At 37.1% G+C, this 23,992-nt stretch overlaps 2 protein-coding genes, 1 non-coding gene and 1 pseudogene across 5 annotated transcripts; 2 read left to right on the forward strand and 2 right to left on the reverse strand.

Annotated features, from left to right (window-relative positions):
- Nucleotides 1-431: 431 nt before the first annotated feature.
- LOC137736905 (proteasome subunit beta type-6) lies at nt 432-6,024 on the reverse strand. Its single transcript, XM_068476219.2, has 8 exons — nt 5,767-6,024; nt 5,557-5,633; nt 4,691-4,746; nt 4,145-4,217; nt 3,722-3,833; nt 2,879-2,952; nt 1,290-1,364; nt 432-842 (listed from the first exon to the last, which is right to left on the reverse strand). The coding sequence occupies exons 1-8, from the start codon at nt 5,879-5,881 to the stop codon at nt 705-707; spliced, it is 720 nt and encodes a 239-aa protein (XP_068332320.2). The 5' UTR covers nt 5,882-6,024; the 3' UTR covers nt 432-704.
- A 61-nt stretch (nt 6,025-6,085) lies between these two features.
- TRNAP-AGG (transfer RNA proline (anticodon AGG)) lies at nt 6,086-6,157 on the reverse strand. The gene has a single exon. It is a non-coding gene; the product is annotated as a tRNA-Pro (tRNA).
- Nucleotides 6,158-7,874: 1,717 nt separating this feature from the next.
- On the forward strand, nt 7,875-15,088 carry LOC137736068 (DExH-box ATP-dependent RNA helicase DExH10-like; annotated as a pseudogene). Its single transcript, XR_015955239.1, has 15 exons — nt 7,875-8,875; nt 9,408-9,722; nt 9,875-9,979; nt 10,114-10,182; nt 10,585-10,752; nt 10,840-10,910; nt 10,989-11,103; nt 11,586-11,793; nt 11,906-12,058; nt 12,254-12,343; nt 12,477-12,569; nt 12,789-12,943; nt 14,153-14,301; nt 14,387-14,480; nt 14,985-15,088. The product of XR_015955239.1 is annotated as a DExH-box ATP-dependent RNA helicase DExH10-like (transcript).
- A 429-nt stretch (nt 15,089-15,517) lies between these two features.
- On the forward strand, nt 15,518-18,474 carry LOC137748006 (uncharacterized). Of its 2 annotated transcripts, XR_015955240.1 has the most exons (3): nt 15,518-17,452; nt 17,534-17,652; nt 17,737-18,474. XR_015955240.1 is itself a non-coding variant. In XM_088683351.1 (2 exons), exons 1-2 carry the CDS (start codon nt 15,733-15,735, stop codon nt 17,542-17,544), a joined length of 1,731 nt encoding a protein of 576 aa, XP_088539477.1. In that variant the 5' UTR covers nt 15,518-15,732; the 3' UTR covers nt 17,545-17,821. The 2 variants fall into 2 exon arrangements, 1 of the variants encoding a protein (XP_088539477.1); XM_088683351.1 differs by having other exon boundaries at nt 17,534-17,821.
- Nucleotides 18,475-23,992: the final 5,518 nt, after the last annotated feature.

Genomic DNA, 23,992 nt, shown 5'->3' on the forward strand with positions numbered 1-23,992 from the left:
TAAGAAGAAACATGTCTCAACTGGGAGTTTGGGAGTTTAGGCGTCTCAACTGGGAGTTTGGGAGTTAAGGCGTCCATTTTTCCTTCAACAAATAACTGAATCGAGTGAATTATCGTTTGTCAATTCCGATCCAATCTTTGACACCAAAAGAAGCCTAAAAAGATAAATGAGTTCATGTCTTTCCCTGGATTTGCATGCATCAAGATTTGAATTGGATTAGATTGAGTCAAAACTGACTGCTCAACTTGGGATCGTCGAACCAGAGACTTGGATTCTGGACCTCGAGGAGAACTTCCCTGCAACGGTGGTATAAATCAAGTGTTGGAGGTGAGTTGTTCTGCAGGACCTCAACCCCCTATGTTTATGTTTCGATTTACCTGTGTATAAGATCTCTCTTTCGTCTAGCAATTCGAAGTACGAACATACAAAAGTAATATGGAACAAGTCACTTCAAATTTGAGATCAAATGATCCTACAAATGTAATAGTAACAATTTCAAGGGGATCCAGTCAAATTCTTTTATAAACTACTTATCGAGCAGGCAGCAAGATAAGTTCAATCAAATATGAGATGGTAATCTGAAACTGTCAAGTACAACTTTCGGAGTAGAGACTGAAATCCCCGCAGTGAAGACCAGGGCAAGAGGAAGCGTACCATTCATGGTATCTCGGGGGTTTACCTAGTCTTACGGGAGACCACAATCTTCAACTTATCATCATGTCTGGACCAGATGAAGATGATGACAAGATATCCAGCAAAGAATTCTGGGGTTCAAGCTCCTCATGCCAGAGCTGAAGGGTGTCCCCTGGATAATAGTTTCTCGTCACCCCCTCTGAATTTATCTGCAAACAGAGCATACAATCACAAGAGAATATAAGATAGAAAGAAGGCCATAAAAAATGAAAAACATACTTAGTCAATGGGTACTTTGGCAATTTTGGGACCAAAAAACCTGAAAGGCTTTAGTTCAATCCTCACAACCTCGATTAAACAGAACCAACACATTCATTGAATGGAAATAACAGCTATTCACTACTGTATAGAAACGCAACAGATTGTCTGCTAAATAAGCTATACAGCTTAATTTCAAACTCATAAGAAGACCATGTCACTGAAATAACAAGCATTACGCAATTTCCTGTGTGTTTTGAACTAATTAGACAGTCTACAGATAGAAAACACATGCTCGGCAGACTATGGCTGCAGGTACATCAGTGTGGAACTAGATATTTCTATTCCCAAAACCATAAAGTAATTGCAGACTACAGTAGAATAAAAGAAAAACTCACAGTGACAGTTCGAACGACACCACCACTAGCACCATCTCGAGCAATAGCGAGGGAAACTGCTTTCACCACCAATTGCTGCAGTAAATTAATAGCAGTTGCTTTAAGTGAAAAAATTCTACAAAGTATTATCTCACCAAGGAAGAAATTAGTTTCAATGGACAAGGTGGATGCAATCAAGGAACTAAATACTGATACAGAAGAATATTTTGAAGATGCAGAAATATATCAGTTAAAGATTGATGTTGAAAGAAATTAGGTTGTGTAAACCAAACTTTTGAATGGAAAAACAGAAAACAAAATATTGGGATACATTTTTATCTCGACATTGGTACTCATTGGTAATATAATAGCATAAATATTTTAATTATTCCTGTATTTCATAATTATTCAAAGATGAGAATTATTTCTATGTTTATGAATATGAATCCAAACAAACAAGGGAATTAGTACATGTCCATTTATAAATTCTGATTTTTACCCAAATTCCAAGTTTATTTCCCTCGACCAAACATAGTGTAAGAATGAGAGAACATTCAGCTGGAACCATAAGGAATTCGAGCAATTCTACGTAATATAACTTTAAGAAAGAATAACAGAGATTAAACAATAGTAAGAAAAACAGTTCATGTTGCATTTCTTAGTATTAACTATTAAGCAATCAAGTAATCCATCATTTAACAATAGACACAAACAATTACACGCATACACCTTTACCAAAATAATCTCATATTTTTATTTTAATAATTTATTGAAACTGACTCCTATAGTACACAGGGAGTACCTGCGTAACATAAGCAAAATAAGATTCCAGGAAAAACAGAATCAGAGTTTTCAAAGTAGTGTTGAAGTCCTTTGAATCCACTCAAAAAACCATCTTAACAACTGATCCCTCAATTATAGCATAAGTGTGTTCCTTCAAAGGCTCTGCTACTTCTTTCAGGCCACAAATACCACAGACTACACAAAGCTACCAAATTCCAAACAACTATGTTAAATTTCTAGAAAAACTTGCCGTGCAACCTCAAAATCATCTGTGAACACTGAACAGAGACCTTGGCATAACTCATATATAACCACAAACTACGAAATAACACACTCATATTGATCAAGCTAGTGGACAAAGTGTACAAAATATGAGTCAGACTCTTCTATCGTCTTGTGCATGCATCTTTAGCCCCAAGGCGCAAAATCATCCCATGTAACATCAAATACTAATTTATAGTCAAAATCTTCTCCAGCAGGTGGCCCTCCTAAAGAGCCATTCACAAGGACACTGCACAATGACTTCCACATTTCCTTCAAAGAGAAAAAAAAACCTATGTTCCTTCCAAAATACCAAAATAGCAGTCCAAGTAAACCAATTACCACCACAAGACCAGCCACCCAACTTCCCTATTACCCTCACTAAAGCACCATACAACAAGTAAACATCGTACACAATACTACAAGCAATTTTGGATCTCACTAATTTATTTCTCATTGTCACAATGATGAATGAATCAAACCTTGGCACATTATTAATCAGAAATATCAAGGAAGCCAGCATTGAAGCAGTACAAAAAAATGTCAGAAGCATAAAGACTACATACCTCAGCTTCCTCTTTGGTCATTCCTTCCTTCCACTCTTGATCAAAGAAACCATACAGATAAGTGGAGCCAGATCCTGGATGACACAAAGATCTTGAGTACTTCAAGCCACTAGTTTATGGTAATTCAATAGCATTAAGTGGCAAGAAAAATTAAAGTAGAGGACCTGTGCATTTACTCAACTATAAAAATTCAAGTAGAGTTGAAAGTTCAAATTATTTTACACCGTATGATGATACCTTGTCAGAAAGAATTTTCTATTAACGCCAATTGAAAGGGCTAAATATAGCCCCGTCCAGAATTATAGCCTTGCAAAATATTATTTTTAAATGACCAGTGTCAGGCCATATTAATATACTATCTCCAACCAAAGGGGCTAAACATAGCCTCCTCAATAATTTATTAGTTTTAAGTTTATACTTTAAATTTATTAGTTAATTTCATTAAACTACCTTTTAATGTTTTCAAATCGGGTTACATTTGGCCAGCCTGATGCCTCTTTGGCCAAATAATAGCCTAGTGGGCTCTATGGAATTATAGCCCAGCCTTCGGTTGGAGAAGAATTTTTGGACAAATTAGGCCATTTTTTGGCTTTTGTAACTTTAGCCCTCTCCACTAGAGATGGTCTCACTATGCTTGACGAGAAAGCAACCTAAAACAAAGAGTAATATAGAAATTTACACCAACTCATAAGCAAATGCAGAAAAGTTTCATATGATATAAAGGAGAAAAAAAATAATTGCAGGGAAAACCATTTCAACCATGACAAGGAAACCAACAAGAGAAATATAGAAAACAAAATAGAAGATCTTTATAAAGAACATATGTGAGTTATAAAAACACACCTCCAATAGCAAAAGGCTGCTCTAAAATTGTCCCTCCGAGTGGTACTCCATATATTTTACCTCCTTCATACTTGTCCCAACCACCAATAATCATGCCAGTTTGTAGCATATTCTACCAAATATAGAAAGAATACATAAGGAATACGAAATATACTAGCAAATAGTTACACATGAAGCCGCAATCATGACTTATACAAATGATGAAATCACAAACAATATCTGAAAGGAAAAGATTCCTACATATATCATTAGAATTTTATATTATAAAATATTTCCAGAATACTTTTAAATTACAATCAGATGCCATATTCTTGAAGAGGGGTTTCACACAATAGAAAAGATTTAACTCATTAGGAGGGAAAACAAACTAAAACACAGCTTGACGCACGGGGTGTGCAAGGAAAAGGAATACCAGAGACAAACCTTGTTATTGTATGCGAACAACCTGATAAGGTTTGCAGCAACCTTGACTGTTGCAGGCTGGCCCAGCTGTATCCTACACAAATCGAAACTTTTGACTGATAATTGCAACAAAAAATTAAAAATTCTTACCACCACAAGTTTCAAATGTTTACAACTTCAATCTCTAAAGCATAACTTTGAAAACTATTTATCAGGTTGCACAATGTTTAATGTTTCATTTAATTTCCAGCAAGAAAACTCAAACAAAGAAAATGCATTCAGCAAGCCCAAAAAGCATATGATGCCACAACATGAAGTCCATTAGATGAACAAAAAATCTTTGAAAATCATCGTAGGTTGGGTGCAACAAAATGCTTCCCAAAAGTACTCCAGTCTGCTTGGAATTATGTCTTTAAGAGTTATTGCCAAAATTAAGCATGTCAAAATTATATAGTTGAAAGCCACTGAAAACACCTACGAAAATAAGAAAAAAATATGCACAATTCTTATACAAAGGGGAAGATAAAAAACAGTTAGTTTAAAACCAGCAGTTGCTCTGTCACTTACGTGTGCTGATGGAGAAAGTGACGCACGTAATCAGACACAATTTGAGAATCTGCAGCCTGGGAATAGAATGGTAGACAGATTAATGACAGAATACAGAAACTACGGAGTTTTTTACAGAAAAGGCCTTGTTGCTTAACTATCGAACAATGTTCCTGAGATATTGAATGATTCAAAACAAAATAACACAACAATAGTAAAGGGAAATAAGGATTGAAATAGGTAGAAGTGGTTACGAAGCTGCGTCTGCAAAAGATCCTGTGGATGATATTAGGACTAGATACGACCATGAAACATAAGAGAATTCATGGGGTCTATTGCACTTAGTTTCTTATGAAAATCCATGTAGCCAACCCCAAATAAGGTTTAAGGGTAAGTGGAGTCGAGTTATTCTTTTTACTATGACATGCTAAAGCCCAAAGATCCAACCAGCCACCAAACAATCCCTCAGTTTGCCTAAAATCTGGAAAACGTAAGGTTCTAAACAAACAAGAGTTACGAGATCATAACGGAGGACATCCCAAAGGCTATTACAGAACTTTCCTATACCCTCTAAGTAATTTTGTTGTCAGGATTGCGTCAACTACATCTCCGAAATCTTATAATCAACTTGGTTTTGTGTATAACTAATTAAGATAGTTCAATTATTTTACCATCAAATTGAACAAAGCATAATATTAATACAAGACATAACGATAATAACTTATTAAATTTCCTCTTTCTCTTGCCTAAGGCCAACAGCTTGAGGGGTGGAACACCATTTAATCCTCACACATGTGTGCAAACAACAGAAATCACAAGCATTCACAAAAAAAAACATCAAATTTGTTCAGTAAGTAACAAAAAAGGAAGCAGAGAGAAATAGATACCGATCCGGAGCGGCACAAGTAGACATTATCAGTGAGCTGAGTGATCTTGTCGGATGCTCGATTCGCAACATAAACACCTAAAATCATCAACAAAAATCAACCAAATTCCGCCCAAAAATCAAATAAAATTGGGAAAAGGAGCTCAAGTGCTTCGCCCTACAAAAACCAAAAGAGAGGGAAGGAGATAGGGATGGTATGATGGTATTTTACCAGTGCTGGTACGAGAATCGGCGCCGAGGACGACGCCGCCATTGTAGGTGACGCCGATGATGGTGGTGCCCATGGAGTGAGGGGCATTAAGGTCATTCTGTATCGACTGATCCATCCTTGAGGAAAATCGCAACGCCTAGTGGGGAAGGGAAGAGGGTCACAGACTCACAGATAGGTAGCAGAGAGAGAGAGCTGAGGAAGTCGGAGAGACCAAATACTGCTCCAGCTGCTTTGCTTTCTTGTACGGGAGGAAAACATAAAAAAATAAATTAAAAAAAAAACGAACACACAAAAGGAGGAAAAGAATTAAAAAGTTGGAGGGGCATTCCGAGAATTGAACTCGGGACCTCTCGCACCCTAAGCGAGAATCATACCACTAGACCAAATGCCCTTCGTTGTTACTTTGTTGGAAATTCTCCTTAATAAAGTAGTTTACACATAGTCAATAGTATCAATCAGTAGCTATCTACTAACAAACTCTCTATGTCAACCAAAAGATAGTAGAAAAACAATTTTGTCCTCTATTTATAATTCAACAAAAATATTAAAAAAATCATAAGCATTAAGATAATTTCGCACAAAAAGAATTTTACTATTTTTCTCTTTTTCTTCACCAACATATTATCAAAGCATTCCACCCTTCCCTATCTCTTCTTAATTGCACAAACCCCCTGTTAAAAACCAAAAAAAAACTGGTCTCACACATAAAGTGTGTGGATTTAGGCTCGTATATGATTATAAAATCTTTTTTTTGGTATACAAGTGGCTTGTGGTTTAAGTAGTTAAAATTTTCGAACACAATATCGTTTACTAATGGAAGTATACCGGAGCATAATGTTCTATTGTGTGGCTACTATGTGCATAGGTGATTGGCGTACAAGAGTAGAGTGATACTGATATGATTACATATCACGAGATACAAGTAATTCAAGTGTCGTAATATGAATTAATATTTATTGATACTTGATGTTGTGGTATAACCAATAAACGTGATCATAATGTAGATAGACCAGATAACAGAAGAGGATACATAAAGATTAAAACCCCACATAAGCTAAGGCTATTTATTTGCTGCAAAGAGGCCGTAGGGATAAAAAAAATAACTCATGGTAACTTATTGAGCAAAGTTTATTGCGTAAAATGGGAATATTTTTGAAGAATCATGTCCGACTAAGAGAAATCATAGTCTGGACCATTCCTCTTGATTGCACGGATGTTCACCTTGCCTAAAAATGTTCGAACAAAACTAAGAAACCCAACATATCTGCCATTTGATTTGGTAATGGATCCTGCAGAAATGTGGAGGACCTTTTTATTCTCTTCTCTATCAGATGGCGATGAATGCATTGTTTGCTTTTAGTCCATCTTTATGGCGTTTTCGTGTTGCGTAGAATCACATTTCTATATATGCATTAACCAATCTCAATGACCTCCTTTCAGTGGAATCGAATTTCAGTTAAACTTTATCTCATAGTGAATCTTACTTTAAAGTTCACATGCTCTAGGTTTTTTTAATTGGTTTGATAGTACAATTGTAATCTCTTTCCATGAGAGTCACATTAAAAGTAGGTTATCCGATTTGGTGAAAACCAAGCGCCGTTATTTGGATAGCTCTGCAACAGACGGTGAAACCCTAATTGCCAGGAATTGGCTCTTCCGATAAAACCCTAACATTGATTTGAACACTTGTCCTATAGTACCGTACACTATATGTCAAGCTAGGGCCTTGTTTCTCACAGGGGAAAGCTCGGTTCTCTCTCTCTCTCTCTCTCTCTCTTCCCATTTTCGTCTAAGTTCTCACAATTTTCCTGGAATTTGGGTTAACTTAATTAATCTGAATCTTCCTTAGGGTAACCTAGGTGACGCTGGTCATACGTGCAATGGCTGTTCATACCCGAAATCCAAAAGCAATTTTTTTTTTAAAATAAAAAATGAGAAATCAAACTTTTTGTGTAATTTTTGGAATATTTGTGACGATTATATTCTTCCAAGTATTGGGTCCTATTGATTTTCCTCCAAAAAAAGACAAAGTAAATTCCTTTTGTGTTGAACGAACGACATTTTGTTTCATCTGCAGAAGGAAAACCCAATATTATTAGTAGGAGAATTTGTTGGGTTTAGCTGAGAAGTGGATGTAGTTTTAGTGATGGAAGAATCTCCAACGCCTGCGAAACGAAAAGAACCTGAAGCGTCAGAGATCACAGAAACTCCCACCGATGAATCTCCCCTGAAGCGACGCCATTTGACTCGAACATGTGTGCATGAGGTTGCAGTTCCCAGTGACTACGCTTCGACCAAGGATGAGTCGGTTTATGGAACCCTTTCAAATCCTGTGTATAATGGCGAGGCGGCCAAGACATACCAATTTACCCTTGACCCCTTTCAGCAAATTTCTGTGGCATGCTTAGAACGGAAGGAATCAGTTTTGGTCTCCGCCCATACTTCAGCTGGTAAGACTGCAGTCGCAGAGTATGCGATTGCCATGGCTTTTAGAGACAAGCAGAGGGTTATATAAACTTCGCCATTGAAGGCTCTGAGCAACCAGAAGTATAGAGAGCTCAGCCAGGAGTTTGAAGATGTTGGATTGATGACTGGAGATGTTACACTCTCATCAAATGCTAGTTGTTTGGTTATGACTACTGAGATCCTTAGGGGAATGCTTTACAGGGGTTCAGAGGTTTTAAAGGAAGTCGCCTGGGTTATCTTCGATGAAATTCATTACATGAAGGATCGTGAAAGAGGGGTTGTTTGGGAAGAGAGTATTATATTTATGCCTCCAGCTGTTAAAATGGTTTTTCTTTCAGCCACAATGTCGAACGCAACTGAGTTTGCAGAGTGGATTTGTAATTTGCACAAACATCCTTGTCATGTGGTGTACACAGATTTTCGACCAACTCCTCTGCAGCATTACGTTTTTCCGGTGGGTGGGAACGGGTTGTATCTTGTGGTGGATGAGAATGAACAATTCAGGGAGGAAAATTTGGTGGAGCTTCATGATACTTTCTCAAAGCAAAAGTTGGGTGATGGTCACAGAAATAACAAGGCTAGTGGGAGACTTGCAAAAGTTGGGAATGCATCCGGGGGTTCAGACATATTCAAAATTGTGAAGGTGTGCTCTTCAACTTTAACTTTCGTTCTTCCCACTTGAAGGTTTGCTCTTCCTTCCAAAGGTGGTTTTTCTAGTATTTGAAAAAATACCATGAAAAAATATTACATCTTTTTACCTGTTATTAGTTCCAATAAGTATAATTATTCTTGTCCAAAAAATATTACATCTATTTACCTATTCTTGTCCGAAAAGTAATTTGGTCACTGTTTAGGGGATTGCGTAGGACATCTAAAGATTATAGTTATAAGAACAAAGAGAAAGAAAGAAAAAAGAAAAGTAGAGTATAAAATGCTCTCATAGCGTAATGTTTTCTTTAGTAGCCTGTTTGGCAAGTTGCCTAAAGGCTGGGTTATCACATGGACTGTTAGAAATGAGGCTGCTCCCCACATTCAAGGCTCTTAGAGCAAATACTTCTATATTGATCCAACAAATTTTGGTGCTTTATTCAATTGACATCACTCATATGCCTATCTTTCTTCGTTCATTCGCTCATTTACTTATTTAATACCACTTTTATGCCATAAATTTTCAGATGATTATGGAACGGAAATTTCAGCCAGTTATAATTTTCAGCTTCAGTAGAAAAGAGTGTGAACAACATGCGATGTCCATGTCTAAGCTTGATTTTAACAGCGAAGACGAAAAGGATGCTGTTGAACAGGTTTTTCGTAATGCAATACTCTGCTTAAATGATGAAGACAGGGAGTTGCCTGCTATTGAGTTGATGCTGCCATTTCTTCAGCGAGGAATTGCTGTTCATCATTCCGGCCTTCTTCCTGTTATCAAGGAACTGGTAGAACTTCTTTTCCAAGAAGGCCTTGTAAAAGCCCTATTTGCTACTGAGACGGTAAGAATCTTTCTTAAGCACCTTTTTCCTTCTGTTTCGGTCTCCTTTTTCATATATTTAGTTTAGAGCTGTACCTTACTTAGTTTCTTTCTGTCTTAGATGTGAAGATAATAATTAGTTTCTTTCTATCAATATCTGTACTTTGTGAACAGTTTGCAATGGGCTTAAATATGCCAGCAAAAACTGTTGTTTTCACAGCTGTTAAGAAGTGGGATGGTGATAGTCACCGGTATATCGGATCTGGTGAGTATATCCAGGTAAGTGAAGAGTTTTTTTGCTTTTCTTTAGGAGAAATAATAAGTGAAAATGACGTGTTTGTAATTGTATATTTGTGCGTGCTACATGATTATTTTCTTGTTCTGATTATTAACTATTATCTTAATTGCTCTAGATGAGTGGAAGGGCTGGGCGTCGTGGCAAAGATGAGCGGGGTATTTGTATCATAATGATTGATGAACAGGTGATTCTACTAGTAGTCATCTTTCCGTAGTATACAAGTGCTACTCACTAATTTCTGTATAGATTCAAAATTGATAAATTTAACATTATACATCAATCATTGGAAGTCCTTCCATATGTTGAGGTCTTCCATTTAGTCACCTTGAGTTTAACTGTTCCTTTGCTTTGTTATGTTTTATTGTCGTATATTTTCGGAGCTAAATTCATATTTATAAAGGGTATAGTGAGAAAGATCCCTTTTATTTATTTATGCTTGGGTATAATGAGAAAGATCCCTTTTATTTATTTATGTTTGGTTATATCACATGAATTCTATCGCAGCCCAGTGTGATGTTGAACAAGCAAGAAAGCCATTTACTTTCATAAGTCAGGAAATGAATTCTTACCTTGTTACTTTTTGCAGATGGAAATGAACACACTCAAGGATATGGTTTTGGGTAAACCAGCTCCTTTAGTTAGTACTTTCAGACTCAGCTATTACTCAATTTTGAATTTGTTGAGCCGTGCGGAAGGCCAATTCACAGCTGAACACGTGATAAAGAATTCATTCCACCAATTTCAGTATGAAAAGGTTTCTATGGAATCACATATTTTATTTGTTCTGCACCAGAATCTGGTGATAATGACTAACCACTACGGATCTTTCTCTCATATTTAGGCTTTACCTGGTCTAGGGGAAAAGGTCTTAAAGCTTGAGGAGGAAGCAGCATTGCTTGATGCATCAGGAGAGGTTGTCTTTCCGCCTCAATTTCAAATTTGTTTTTTTTGGTTATTGTTGCATGCTTATGGATTAACGTTTTATGTGTTGGCTGAAGTTGCTGAGTATCATAAGATAAAACTTGATATAGCTCAACTTGAGAAGAAAATGATGTCAGAGATAACAAGACCTGAAGGAGTTCTGTATGTTCTTCCTGGCCGCCTGGTATGTGCTGAGAATGGTCAAGCTATTTGAAATTTTGCAAAACTTATTGCAGTTGTTTTCTAATAGCATTTAAATTGGATAATGTAGTCTCTTAGTTGAAATTTAACCTTTACTTTGTGTAGATGTGTATTTAATAGCTTTGGAACTGAAAAATGCGGTCTAAAGTTTTTTCTTCTAATTTCTGTTTGATTCTTAGATATGTGTTCTGGTTGAAGTGCTATTCTGTCAGACACAATAAGAAAATATTTACTTTTTTTCTTGTTGCACTGATGTCTTACCTAATCAATTATTGATATTAATTTTTCATTTTATGCCTTGTCTTTAAGCTTCTATGTTCACTTCAATTATATGGTAGCTTAAGGCCTATGGCTGCGTCACCTTGATAGCTTGTAAAACTTAGAAATGCAGATGTTAATTTTCAACTACAAGAGTTGAAGGTCATGTCTTTGCCTGTTCTTCAGAAGGTGTTTTTCTTTACACAGGTCAAGATTAGGGCAGGTAGTACAGATTGGGGCTGGGGAGTTGTTTAATGTGGTTAAAAAGCCGTCATCCGGGTTAGGCACACTGTCCTCACACGGTGGTGGGTATATAGTGGATACTTTGCTCCACTGTTCTCCTGGTTCAAGTGAGAACAGTTCACAGCCAAAACCTTGTCCTCCTCATCCTGGAGAAAAGGGTGAAATGCATGTGGTAAGTTCATGCACTCGAAGCAACTGAATTGTAAAGTTCAGATGTGGTTAAGTTTTCAAGTAATTGAATTGGTTTTTCTGGGGTTCCTGGTATTTCTTTCCCTTTGTTTTAGGTCCCTGTACAATTGTCCCTGATTTCTGCTCTAAGCAAACTCAGAATATCAATCCCTTCTGATTTGCGGCCGTTGGAGGCGAGGTAAAGTATTCTTCTAGCTGTTCAGGAGCTGGGAATTCTGTCTACCATATTATTACGACAGTTTCCTGTTGTCAAACTGTAATGTTTGGGTGGTAACACTTTAACTGATCACAGGGAATGGTAAGGATTTAATCTGCAGGTCTCTGAATTAGCAACCTGTTCTATTTAAGGCCCTATCTCCTTGCATTTTTTAAAATAAAAAGTGATTATGCCTTTTTCACTAAACCCTTTATTTGTGTCGATATCTGCAATATATTGATTTTAGGATATGGGCATTGAAGATCCTGAAATTGTTGAGTTAGTCAATCAAATAGAGGCTCTTGAACAGAAATTATACGAACATCCACTGCATAAGGTTTGTCATTTGTTTAAAGTACTTTTGTTCTACAAACAAATTATTAAGGGACTCTACTGTCTGGAGAAAAATATCTTTTCTTCAAGGAATTTACCCCACTATCACTCTGTGCTTATTGTTTGGTTCACCGCAGTCTCAAGATGTGAACCAGATTAAATGCTTTCAAAGGAAAGCAGAGGTGGATCATGAAATTCAACAACTTAAGTCCAAAATGCGTGAGTCCCAGGTATGCCTCGTCTGTATTCTTCTGTCTTAAGCAGTTCTGATGTTTGGCAGAAGTAGAACCACGACTCATGGGATGATGAGTCAATGTTACTCTGCATGTGTGACAACCTTCTGATGACGCATGTGAAGAAATTTGCAAAAGATATACATGCTCAACTTTGCTGTTTACACGGTTTTATTTATGTATTTATTTACCAGTTGACTTTAATTGATTCTGCAGCTTCAAAAATTTTGTGATGAACTTAAGAACCGTTCACGGGTCTTGAAGAAGCTTGGTCACATCGATGCTGAGGGTGTTGTCGAATTAAAGGGGCGGGCAGCCTGCTTGATAGACACAGGAGATGGAACTACTTGTTGCTGAACTGATGTTTAATGGTGATAATCATGCACTTTTCTTTTCCTGGGCTTGCAAAAGCTTTTATCACTTAAGACATGTTATAAGAGCAACTCCACCCCTAAAGACTTTGCGCCAGTATCCAGCCCATTTATTCACTTCAATGAACAGTAATAGACCCTAATGAACAGTAATAGGCCAAAGCATCTCCACCCCTAAAAAAATGTGATGGCACCCAGTCTAAAAAAGCGCTGGCACAAACGATCTCCACCTCTACAAAATGCGCTAGCACCCAGTCCATTTAAAATATTAATAATTTTTTTATAAAATTATAAATTTAAAAAATAGTTTTAATTTCAGATAGGATTATTAACCAATCTCGTCACACCACATGTCATTATCCGAATATGGTGGAAGGTGGAAGATGAGGGTTAGGTATTTATAGAAAAAAAAAATTAATTTTTTAAAATTTTTTTGTATTTTTTAAAAAAAATTCATAATTTTTAATAAATTTTAATGTTGTTAATTAATCTGGATCGTTGGATTTGAAAAATATTCAAATCCAACAGCCAACAAGCTGCCATGTGGCCAACGGTCAAAACTCTGACCGTTGGGCCTTTTTTTTTTGTTTTATTTTTATTTTTGGTAAAAAAAAGTGGACCGTTGATCTGTGATCGGACGGTCCATTTTAAAAGTCAAATTTAAATTATTTTTACCATTGGAAATCCAACGGCCTACAAAAACTAGCCGTTGGAAATCCAACAACTCTAAGGAAGGCCACGTAGCCTTCATCCAGGTAAACACAAGTGGGTTGACAAGCGGTCCCCGACGCCTTCACCCTTGTCTCCTACTCGCGCCCAGTTGCAAGTGTGATGCATGCGCCAGCCAAATAGACCGGCTTCTGGATCTGTCCGAAATGGGTTGGTCTGTTGCCCGGCTTGGGCTGGGTGCCAGGCTGGAGCACTTGGACAGGGTTCTGGCCTCACTTTTGGACTGGGTGCTGAGCTATTCCACCTCTGGTGGAACTGCTCTAAGGCAGGCTGTTGGACTGAATGTGGCCAATGCAATAACAGTAGAAAGATATGATAAGACAAAGAACTCCTGAAAGCTAATAAAGTTTATTGTGGACATAGCCAAGCCCACTGGGCCAGTGAAGCTGGTCGTATTATCAATTCAGAACACCTTTGCTCTTCAGCCCTCGCATCAATATTGTTCAGCTTTCTGTAAGTATAAATGCTATATGTGTTCAGGTACTTTCAACGATTTGGATCATCATCAAATTGCGGCAATTGCAAGTTGTTTTATTCCAGTAGATAAATCAAATGAGTAGATACAATTGAGGATGGAGCTTGCTAGACCATTACAACAACTCCAAGCGAGTGCAAGAAGAATAGCAGAGGTGTTATAATGTTTAGCTTCACACACTCTTCATATGTACCAATTTTATTTTGTTCAATTGTGTAACTGTTGCTACATGATTGCAGATACAACATGAATGCAAATTAGATGTAAACATTGAAGAGTACGTTGAATCAACAGTGAGACCATTCTTGATGGATGTGATTTATTGTTGGTCAAAAGGTTAGTGTATTATTTTTTGTGTGTAATCTGTGCATGTTGGTATAGATGCTAAAACTATAATTTGCCAAATTTGGGAATGTTTAACAAGATAGAATATTCAGCTTTTGTCATCTTTACTCATGTAAGATGGGTTTAAAAGTTTCTTCTATCATCTCATTTCTACCAATTTGTTTTTGCATCTACAAGTTATTTATTTGTCTGTTGATCATACTGCGCTAATTTAACTAAATTTGGATATTGTTTAAGGCACTTTACTATCGGTGTCCAACTTTTTCTTTTTTTTTTCTTTCACTGTACTGGTTTGTGTACTGTAATATATTCGTTTACTGGAAGTTGTAATGTCTGGAGGGTTCAACTTTGTTAGTGTTTTTTAATTAAGAGGTTTCACCCTGTAACCTTTGATTTTTTCAACCAAATAAAAATAAAAGAAAACTTCTGGATTGTTTTAGCAAGTACTAAGACTAATATTTCCATATTTCTTTCTCTAATAAATATTCTATCAGGGTGCAAGTTTCGTGGAAGTTACACAAATGACAGATATATTTGAGGGTAGTATCATTAGAGCTGCTAGAAGACTTGATGAATTTTGAACCAGGTATTTACTAATTTTTTTGCTTGGATGCTTCCTGCTTAGAGGTTTTCAATTTCTTTTCCAATTCAAGGTTCCTGTTCTTAGTTAGAGGGGTTAATAGTTACTTAGTTAGACAGAAAAGTTTTAAATCTGCCTCTGCATGCTCTGCCTAACTAAGAAGTTTTCTGCGGTTTTCTGGGGAAGACTTGTCGAAGGCTTTCTGCGAATGAGAGAGAGAGAGAGAGAGAGAAAGAATCATAGTAGAAAACAGAGAGATAGACCCACGGTTTTTAGACAGAAAAGGTTTAAATCTGCCTCTGCATTTTCTGAGGAAGGCTTTATGTGAGAGAGAGAGAGAGAGAAAGAAGCAGAGTAAAAAACAGGGGGACAGCCCACGATTTTATTTGTGTCTGTGTGGCTGCCATAAACTGTTTTGCACTTACACATCCCTGCCATAAATTGTGTCCATGTGCCATAAATTGGCACTTAGATAAATTGGCTGAACCCAAACATTTCTAAATGCTAGGCCTAATTAGTAGGGACTAAAGGGGTATATAAATTAATTAATAAATTGTTAGAAATTGTTGGAAACTGTTGGTATATAAATTAATTAATAAATTGTTGGTTCATTAATTGTATGCATGCATCTATTGTTTATTGTTTAGGGTATTGAAGAATATGGCTTCTTCTTCTAAGAAAGATTTTGTTTGGCAATGGACAAAAGATTTGGATCTTGTCACTAAGCACTTCTATTGTGTTTTTTGTAACCACAAATGCACGGGTTCAATTTCTAGATTCAAACATCACTTAGGTGGTGTAAGTTCGGGAGGAATGATAAGTTGTAAAAAAGTCCCACCCAATGTGAAGGAAGAATGTTTTGCTAATGTTATGGGAACTAAAGAAAAGAGGAAAGCTAGTCATGAGTTGTGTTGTGGTGGTGGAGAAGAAAGTGAAAGTGTCGATATGGGCACAAAAAGGACAGCATATGTATGTAGTGGGAGTGGGAGTGCAAGTGCCACACATTCACAACAAATCGGTTCTTTTCTACCACCTAGGTCAAAGGGACCACTTGATAGGTATGTTACATCGGAAGCTCGTCAAACCACATTGAATACACCTTTCAAAAAAGAGGAAAGAAGACAAGCATCCCGAGCACTTGCCCGATGGTTCTACACTAGTGCCATTCCATTCAATGCGGCAAACAATGAATATTATGTTAATGCAATGAAATTGGTATCCAATTTTGGTCCCGGCTTTGATGCTCCTACAAGCCATGAATATAGAACTTGGATGCTCAAAGAAGAAGTTGATGATGTACAAAGTATGATAAAAGAACATCAAAAGGCTTGGAAGAGATATGGATGCACTATTATGTCGGATGGATGGTCGGATGGCAAAAGTAGATGTTTAATCAACTTTCTTGTCAATAGCCCTCAAGGTACTTGGTTCTTGAAATCGGTTGATGCATCGGCCTCTATTAAGAATGGAGATTTGTTGTATGGCTATTTGGATGACGTTATTCAAGAAATTGGGGAGGAGAATGTGGTTCAAGTTATATCTGACAATGCTTCGAACTACAAGAATGCCGGGGCAAAACTTATGGAGAGGAAAGAGAAGGTGTGGTGGACTCCATGTGCGGCTCATTGCATTGATTTGATGCTAGAAGATATTTCTAAGATGACATGGTTTGATGACACACTCAAACGTGCTAGGTGTATTTCAAAGTATCTATATGGGCATCAATGGGTACTAGCTTTGATGAGAAAGTACACTAACAATTTAGAAATTCTTCGTCCGGCGGTCACTAGGTTTGTCACTTCTTTCCTTACACTACAAAGCTTACAAAAGCAAAAGAAAACTCTTGTTGCTTTGTTTACCTCTCAAGAATGGTCGGAAAGTACCTATGCAAAATCCCGTGAAGCAAAGTTGGCTAAGCATCATGTGTTATATGATCGTGAGTTTTGGGGTCGAGTTTCCTTTTGCATTAAGGGCGTTCTTCCTCTTGTTTGTGTTTTGAGAGAGGTTGATTCGGAGGAGAGACCCCCCATGGGTTTTATATATGAGTTGATGGATGCCGCAAAAGAGAAAATTGCAAGCAATCTTAACAAAGTGGAGAAAAAATATATGCCTATTTGGAGAAAGATAGATCGTAGATGGGACGATCAACTTCATCAACCACTATATGCGGCGGGCTATTACTTAAACCCACAATTTCGATATGAGGATAATTTCTCAGATACTGATGAAGTGCGAAATGGGTTGTTTGTTTGCATGGATAGGATGCTTGGGAAAGGGAAAGAACGTGAAGAGGCCGATGTTCAATTGGATTTATTTACTAATAAGCGTGGTCCATTTGTGGATTCTATGGCTATGCAAACTAGGAAAAAGCGAACACCAAGTAAGATTTAATTAGTTAATTGTTAATATCTTTTTATCATTAACCTTTAAATTACTTATCTTATTAATATTGTTTTTTTAGCGGCTTGGTAGGAGCACTTTGGGCATAAAACACCCGAGTTAACGAAATTTGCTATCCGAGTTCTAAGCCTTACTTGTAGTGCATTGGGATGTGAGAGGAATTGGAGCACATTTTCAATGGTAAGTAAATATATTATTAGTATCTTAAGTGTCATTTTTGCTTAAAATGTTTAGACTTGAATAATAGAATTGATTTATTTGTAGATTCATACAAAAAGAAGGAATAGGCTTGAACACAAAAGGCTTAATGCTTTAGCCTATGTCAAGTACAATTTGGCTTTACAACAAAGAAGTAAGAAAAGGATGGAGAAGTATGATCCTATTGTTGTGGAAGAAATTGCCTCCGATGATGAATGGATAACAGAGATAGAAGATCCCGTTCTTCCCGAAGATCCTAAATGGCTTGAGGATGAGTTATTGTATAATGTTGAGGTCGTAAAGAATGTGCCAACCCCGGTTTATGAAGGTGGCTCATACATTCGAGAGCCTAGAGAGTCTTCTCCTCCTCCTCCTCCTCCTCCTCGTGAGCCTACTCCTCCTCCTTCTCCTCGCGAGCCTACTCAATCTCGGGGTCCTATTACATACAAAAGAAAACAGGGTAATGAAGAGTCCTCAAGTAGAACTAGAAGAAATGTGGAATATGATTCGGAAGATTCTTTTGATAAAATGATGACATACCCGACAAGTTCATCTAGAGTTGGCAATGAAGAGGATGATGTTGCCTTTTATTTAGATGAAGAGGATTTAGATGAATGATTTATATCTTTGTTTGTATTTTGATTTATATGAAGATGATTTGGATGAATGATTGTTTTCTTTGTTTGTATTACCTTTTGAATGATGAATTTGGGTGATATTACCTTTGAATGATGAATTTAAATGATATTATCTTTTGAATGACTATGGATTTGAATGAAAAATTGAGAATGGATGTTTATTTTACATAGTATTATTTTTTATACAATTATATGTATAATATATAAAACATATATATAAAAAAAAAAAAAAAAAAAAATTCATGTAAGGCTTCGCCTCAGACGCCTCGCCCACGCCTCATGCTTTTAATACATTGCTCAAAACTCAACTTAAGGTTTGGTTACCATCAAATCATGATGCACCCTGATTTCATTAATAAAACTGCTTTTCAAACTCATGAGAGGCACTATGAATTTTTAGTTAAGCCCTTCGGGTTAACCAATGCACTTGCCACATTCCAAAACCTCATGAATCACATATTTAAACCTTATCTTAGACACTTTATCTTGGTATTCTTTGATCGTTTATAGTAAATCTTGGGAGGATCATCTAGCTAATCTGAGTATTACTTTTCAGATTTTAAAAAATCATTACTTGTTTCTCAAGAAACAAAAGTGTTCCTTCGGTCAGAGTAAAGTAAAGTACCTTGGTCACATTGTTTCTTGAGAAGGTGTAGCTGCTGACCCTTCTAAATTGCAGGCCATTGTTAATTGGCCGACTCCAACCAATGTGAAAAGTCTAAGAGGATTTCTGGGGCTAATGGGTTATTACAGAAAGTTCATTCCTAGCTATGACAAGATATGCCAACCCCTTTATCAGTTAACCAAGAAAGAAGGGTTTCATTGGTCTTCAAGTGCTCAGGATGCCTTCACTCACTTGAAACAGGTCATGACTTCCCCATAGGTTCTAGCCTTGCCAAATTTCTCAATTCCTTTTGAGATTGAATGTGATGCTTCAGGGTAAGGAATTGGTGCAGTTTTGCAGCAACAAGGCCGACCAATTGCCTTATCTAGCCAGGCATTAGGTCATCAAAATCAATCATTATCCATATATAAGTGAGAGCCTATTGTAATTGTATATGCAGTAAAAAAGTGGCACAATTATTTACAGGGCGGGCATTTTGTGATTCACACAAATCATCACAGTCTCGAGTACCTTCTGAGTAATAAGGCTCACACTCTATTTTAGCAAAAATGGGTGACCAGACTCTTGGATTTCGATTATAAAATACACTACAAAACTCGAAATGAAAATTTAGCTGCTCATACTATCTCTCAGATTGCTGAAGTTATCCCCTTAGCTGAGGAAACTTTGTCTCAGAATGATCAAGAGTTGCAATGTAAGGCCATCTCATATCCTTATGGGGTTGGATGGATGAGTTAAGAAGATTTAATGAACATGATGAGTGGATTATGCAGAAGGTGCAACAGTTGGTTCAAGAATCTTCTACCACTGCTACTAAGGATCCTACATTACAATCCAAGTATATCACCTTGATAATGGGTTTCTAATTTACAAAGCTAGAGTGGTCTTGAGTCCTACTTCTTCCTGGAGGCTTAAAGTCATTGTCGAGTACCAAACAACTCCTACAGCTGGTTATGAAGGGGTTCAAAAAACCTATCACATGATAAATAGGGGATTCTATTGGGTGGGGAAGAAATCTGATATCAGGAAGTTTGTATCTAAATGCCACATTTGTCAGCTAAACAAATATGAAACAATCACTCCACTAGGCCTTTTGCAACCCTTGCCTATTCCCCAAAACATTTGGCAAGACATTAGCATGAACTTCATCAATGGTTTGCCTCTTTGCAAAGCAAAATCAGTGGTGATGGTGGTTATTGACAGGTTATCAAAGTATGCTCACTTTATTGGTTTAGCTCATCCTTATACAGCTGCTAGTGTAGCACAATTGTTTGTGGATCATGTTTTTAAATTACATAGAATGTCTGCTTTAATAATAAGTGGCAAAGACCCTATATTTCTGAGTTCATTCTGGAATGAGTTTTTTAAACCGCACAAGTGCAAATTATGTCTTAGCTCGGGTTATCACCCTTAAACCGATGGCCAAACTGAGATTGTAAACAAATGTTTGGAGATATATGTTCATTGTTTCACTAGTGCACAACCCAAAAAATGCCTCCAGTGGCTCAGTTGGGCGGAATAGAGTTACAACAACTTATACCATGCCTCTTCCAAGTTTACACCCTTTTGAAGTGATTTACAGTTACCCTCCTCCTCACCCTGCCCCCCTATGAATATGGCATTGCTAAGGTTGAGCTTGTCGAGCAACAGTTGATAGCACAACAATTGGTAGCAAAGGATATGATTATCTCTTTGCTGAAAACAATCTTGAAGTGGCACGGAATAGAATGAAAACGCAGGCTGATCACATGACAGAGAGAGAATTCAAAGTAGGGGATTTGGCTTACCTTAAACTAATTCCATACCAACTTCAGCCTTTGTCTTCTCACTTTTACCATAAGCGGCAGCCCAAATTTTATGGCTCATATGTTGTTGATGCTAATGTGGGAAAAGTTGCATACAAACTCTAATTACCAGCTGATTGTAAATTGCATTATGTGTTCCATGTGAGTTGCTTGAAGAAAAATTTGGGAGCCAATGAATTGCCAACAACCACACTACCTACCGTGATAGATGATGGACTATCTCAGCAATTTCTTGTTGATGTGTTGCATAGGCGTATGTATAAGAAGGGTAACATTGCTGGAGTTCAGTTACTGGTGCAATGGGAGGGCTGCAGCGAGGAAGACTCCACTTGGGAAGACTTTGATGACTTCACTGGTTCCCCGAGTTTCAACTTTGATTTAACCTTGAGGACAAGGTTCTTTTACAAGGGGATGGAAATATTATGATCTGTAATTGTGACTTCCTTAATCACACTTAGGATTATTGCATTAGTAGTTTCATAAAGGATTAGTTATGAATTAGTTATTTCCTTTTGTCTTTTGTAAGTCGTTAGGCCATCTAGCAAAGAATGTAAAGCTTTGTATTGCCAATAGTGATCTGTGGTTGTGATCGATCATTTTTATAAAAAGAATATTATTAAAAAAAAATATCTCAGAAGCTCAGCTCCTCATTTCTTGTGTTCATCTCCATAGCTATTCATACCTGCAAGTTGAGTAAGGAATTCGAGTTAGGGTTTAACAGCAAAAGCCATGGCTAACTTCGACAGAGGTATGAGTTGGATAGTGGGATAGAGACAGATGCAATAGGGGAGAAAAAAAGAAGGGGAAAGAAATAGGTGAGAGGGAGATGAGATAACAAAAGAAGAAAAAGGCAAGAGAGAAATGGGACAGAGGAATGTGGCAGCATGAAAGGAAAAAAAAAGAAGAAAAAAAATGGAGAAGAGGAACATTGCTGAGGACAAGAAAAGAAGGAATAATTAGTATGGTATGGTTTCTAACTTTCTAATAGGATGCCTAACATTCTATTTGGGCTTGAAGGGTTTGAAGTTTGGGCTTGGAATTAGTTTGGGAAATGAATACCCATGATATGTAAAATTACAAATTGAAATAAACTTAATATATATATTTATTCGGTTCAGTTCAATTTTCGAACCCCAAAAATCAAAACCGAACCAAATCATTTCGGTTTGATTGGGTTTTGTACTTTCAATTCGGTTTTTTAGGTTGTAGTTCGATTTTTGGTTTGGTTTTCAGTTTTTTGAACCCATCCCTACATTTGAGAACAATGTAACTGCCTAGCTATACTTGTTCAAGGTTCATATAAAGTACTAACAAAAGGATTGGGGCGTGTAACCTTAGACCATCTCCAGTTGAAAGAGTTAAATATAGCCCCATCCATAATTATAGTCCTACAAAAAATTATTTTAAATGAATAGAGTTGGGCCATACTCATATACTGTCTCCAATCGAATGGGCTAAACATTGTCCCTATATAATTTATTAGTTTTAAGTTTATACTTCAAAATTTAAGAAAAACTAATGAAAATGACTTGAAAACTTTGAATTTTAATCAAAAGCCATACAATAACTTTATTTAATGGTAGGATGAAGCTCAACACTAAACCAGTCCAATTAAATAGCCCAAGCAATGAGTTTCCAAATATACCCCTAACTGCAAGCTTTTATCTGTTTAATAACTCTCTTCTTATGGATCTCTTTACTACTCTCTTTCTCTCCCACATTTCTTCCTTGACATTCGATCATGTTTTAGTTTCTAGTGGTTAATTTTCTTTATTTCTCTTTGTGATCCACTGATGGAAACCGAAAGTGAATGGCAAGCAATGGGAATCGAAGCACATATAGGTTTTTGAACCTAACACATATTGAGCCTTGCCACATTCATCCATCCCAAAATTAGCTTCTCCAAATCCTCCAAAGAAGAACAAGCCCACCCCATTGTGCACACAAGCTTGATCTTTCTCAACCCCAAAAAACCCTTCTCCGTGAACTCCCTCTTCAACACCACATCAAGATCCAAACTCTTCAAAATTTTCAAACTCTCCTCCACCAAATCCACTTGCACTCCACCACCACCACCAACTTTCCCTTTCAATTTCTTCCCATTATAAGACACCCCATGATGCAAATTTGTCAAACCAAAAACTTTTTTCTCTAAATTGGGATCTGGGCTTTTAGCTTTGATACCAAAAAACGTATGGATCGAATGGCCCGCTACCGCTATGGATTCGTTGAACATATTGAATGTTAAATGAACTTTCTTGATCAAATACTAGAAAGAAATAACAAAATAAGAAGGAAGACTGAATCTTTGTGAGTAATGGAATCAAGGAATTAAGTTTTTGTCGATGAATATTAAGGATTATCAGATCAAAAATTCAGTAAAGATTACTTTTAAGCAAAGCATGAATATCTGGGTTTTTCATTTTTAATGTTGGGTCTCTCTCAGCTCTTGTTTTGAATTTTTATTTAATTAGGTTAATCTTAGTTTATTACCCTGAAGTTTCGTGATTTTCAACATTTGGTACATGAAGTTTTTTTATCCCAAAGTCATACCTCAAGTCTTAATTTTGGGATAATTTCGTACCTCCATTAAGTTGGCTATTTAGTCAGCCATTAATTGATGATGTGGCGCTCATGTGGACAATGACTGGGCACTATGTGTCAATATGGGCCCACATAGATATTAAAAAATAAAAGAAAATAAAAATTTAAAAACTAAACAAATAAAAAATGGCCTAGGAATGTAGGCCTTCCTTTTCCTTCACCTGCACCAACCCTTTTTCTTCTTCTCTTCGACAGCCACCAAAGCTCAGCTGAAAATAAGCACCACCATGACCTGGGTTCTCTTTCTTTCTTCTCCATCGACAACAACAACAAAGCATTCATCGCGGAGATTTCAAACCAGAGTAGAAAGCCATAACCCATGGGTCTCTGGAGATTTGCAACTACAAAAAGCGATCCCAAAATCCTTTCTCGTGTTCTCTGCTGAGCATCACCTTTAGCCCAGTACATCATAACAACACATCACCAATAAAGCTCTCTACCACTGGAATAGCAGACCAAATCCAAGGACCACGCACTGCGAGGTGTAGAGTCTGGCTCGTGCATCATCTCTGGTCTGCGTGATCTTCCTCAGCGAGGTTAGGGCCTTCTCAATTTTGAACACGTTGCAGGGAGACCAAGTCGGGTTGGGTTGGGTATGGAAGGATTAGGGGAGGGATGGGTCGGGTTGGGTATAGAGGGACTAGGGGAAG

This window comes from Pyrus communis, chromosome 13 (genome assembly GCF_041283825.1).
Source record: "Pyrus communis isolate YQ-2024b chromosome 13, ASM4128382v1, whole genome shotgun sequence".
Lineage (NCBI taxonomy): Eukaryota > Viridiplantae > Streptophyta > Magnoliopsida > Rosales > Rosaceae > Pyrus > Pyrus communis.

Coding starts and splice junctions, on each gene's coding strand:
- LOC137736905 (XM_068476219.2), bottom strand. CDS start 5,881: ATGGATCAGTCGATACAGAATGACCTTAATGCCCCTCACTCCATGGGC. Junction 4,747..5,556: donor ACTTGTGCCGCTCCGGATCG/GTATCTATTTCT, acceptor TTCTATTCCCAG/GCTGCAGATTCTCAAATTGT. Junction 843..1,289: donor GTGTCGTTCGAACTGTCACT/GTGAGTTTTTCT, acceptor CTCTGTTTGCAG/ATAAATTCAGAGGGGGTGAC.
- LOC137748006 (XM_088683351.1), top strand. CDS start 15,733: ATGGCTTCTTCTTCTAAGAAAGATTTTGTTTGGCAATGGACAAAAGAT.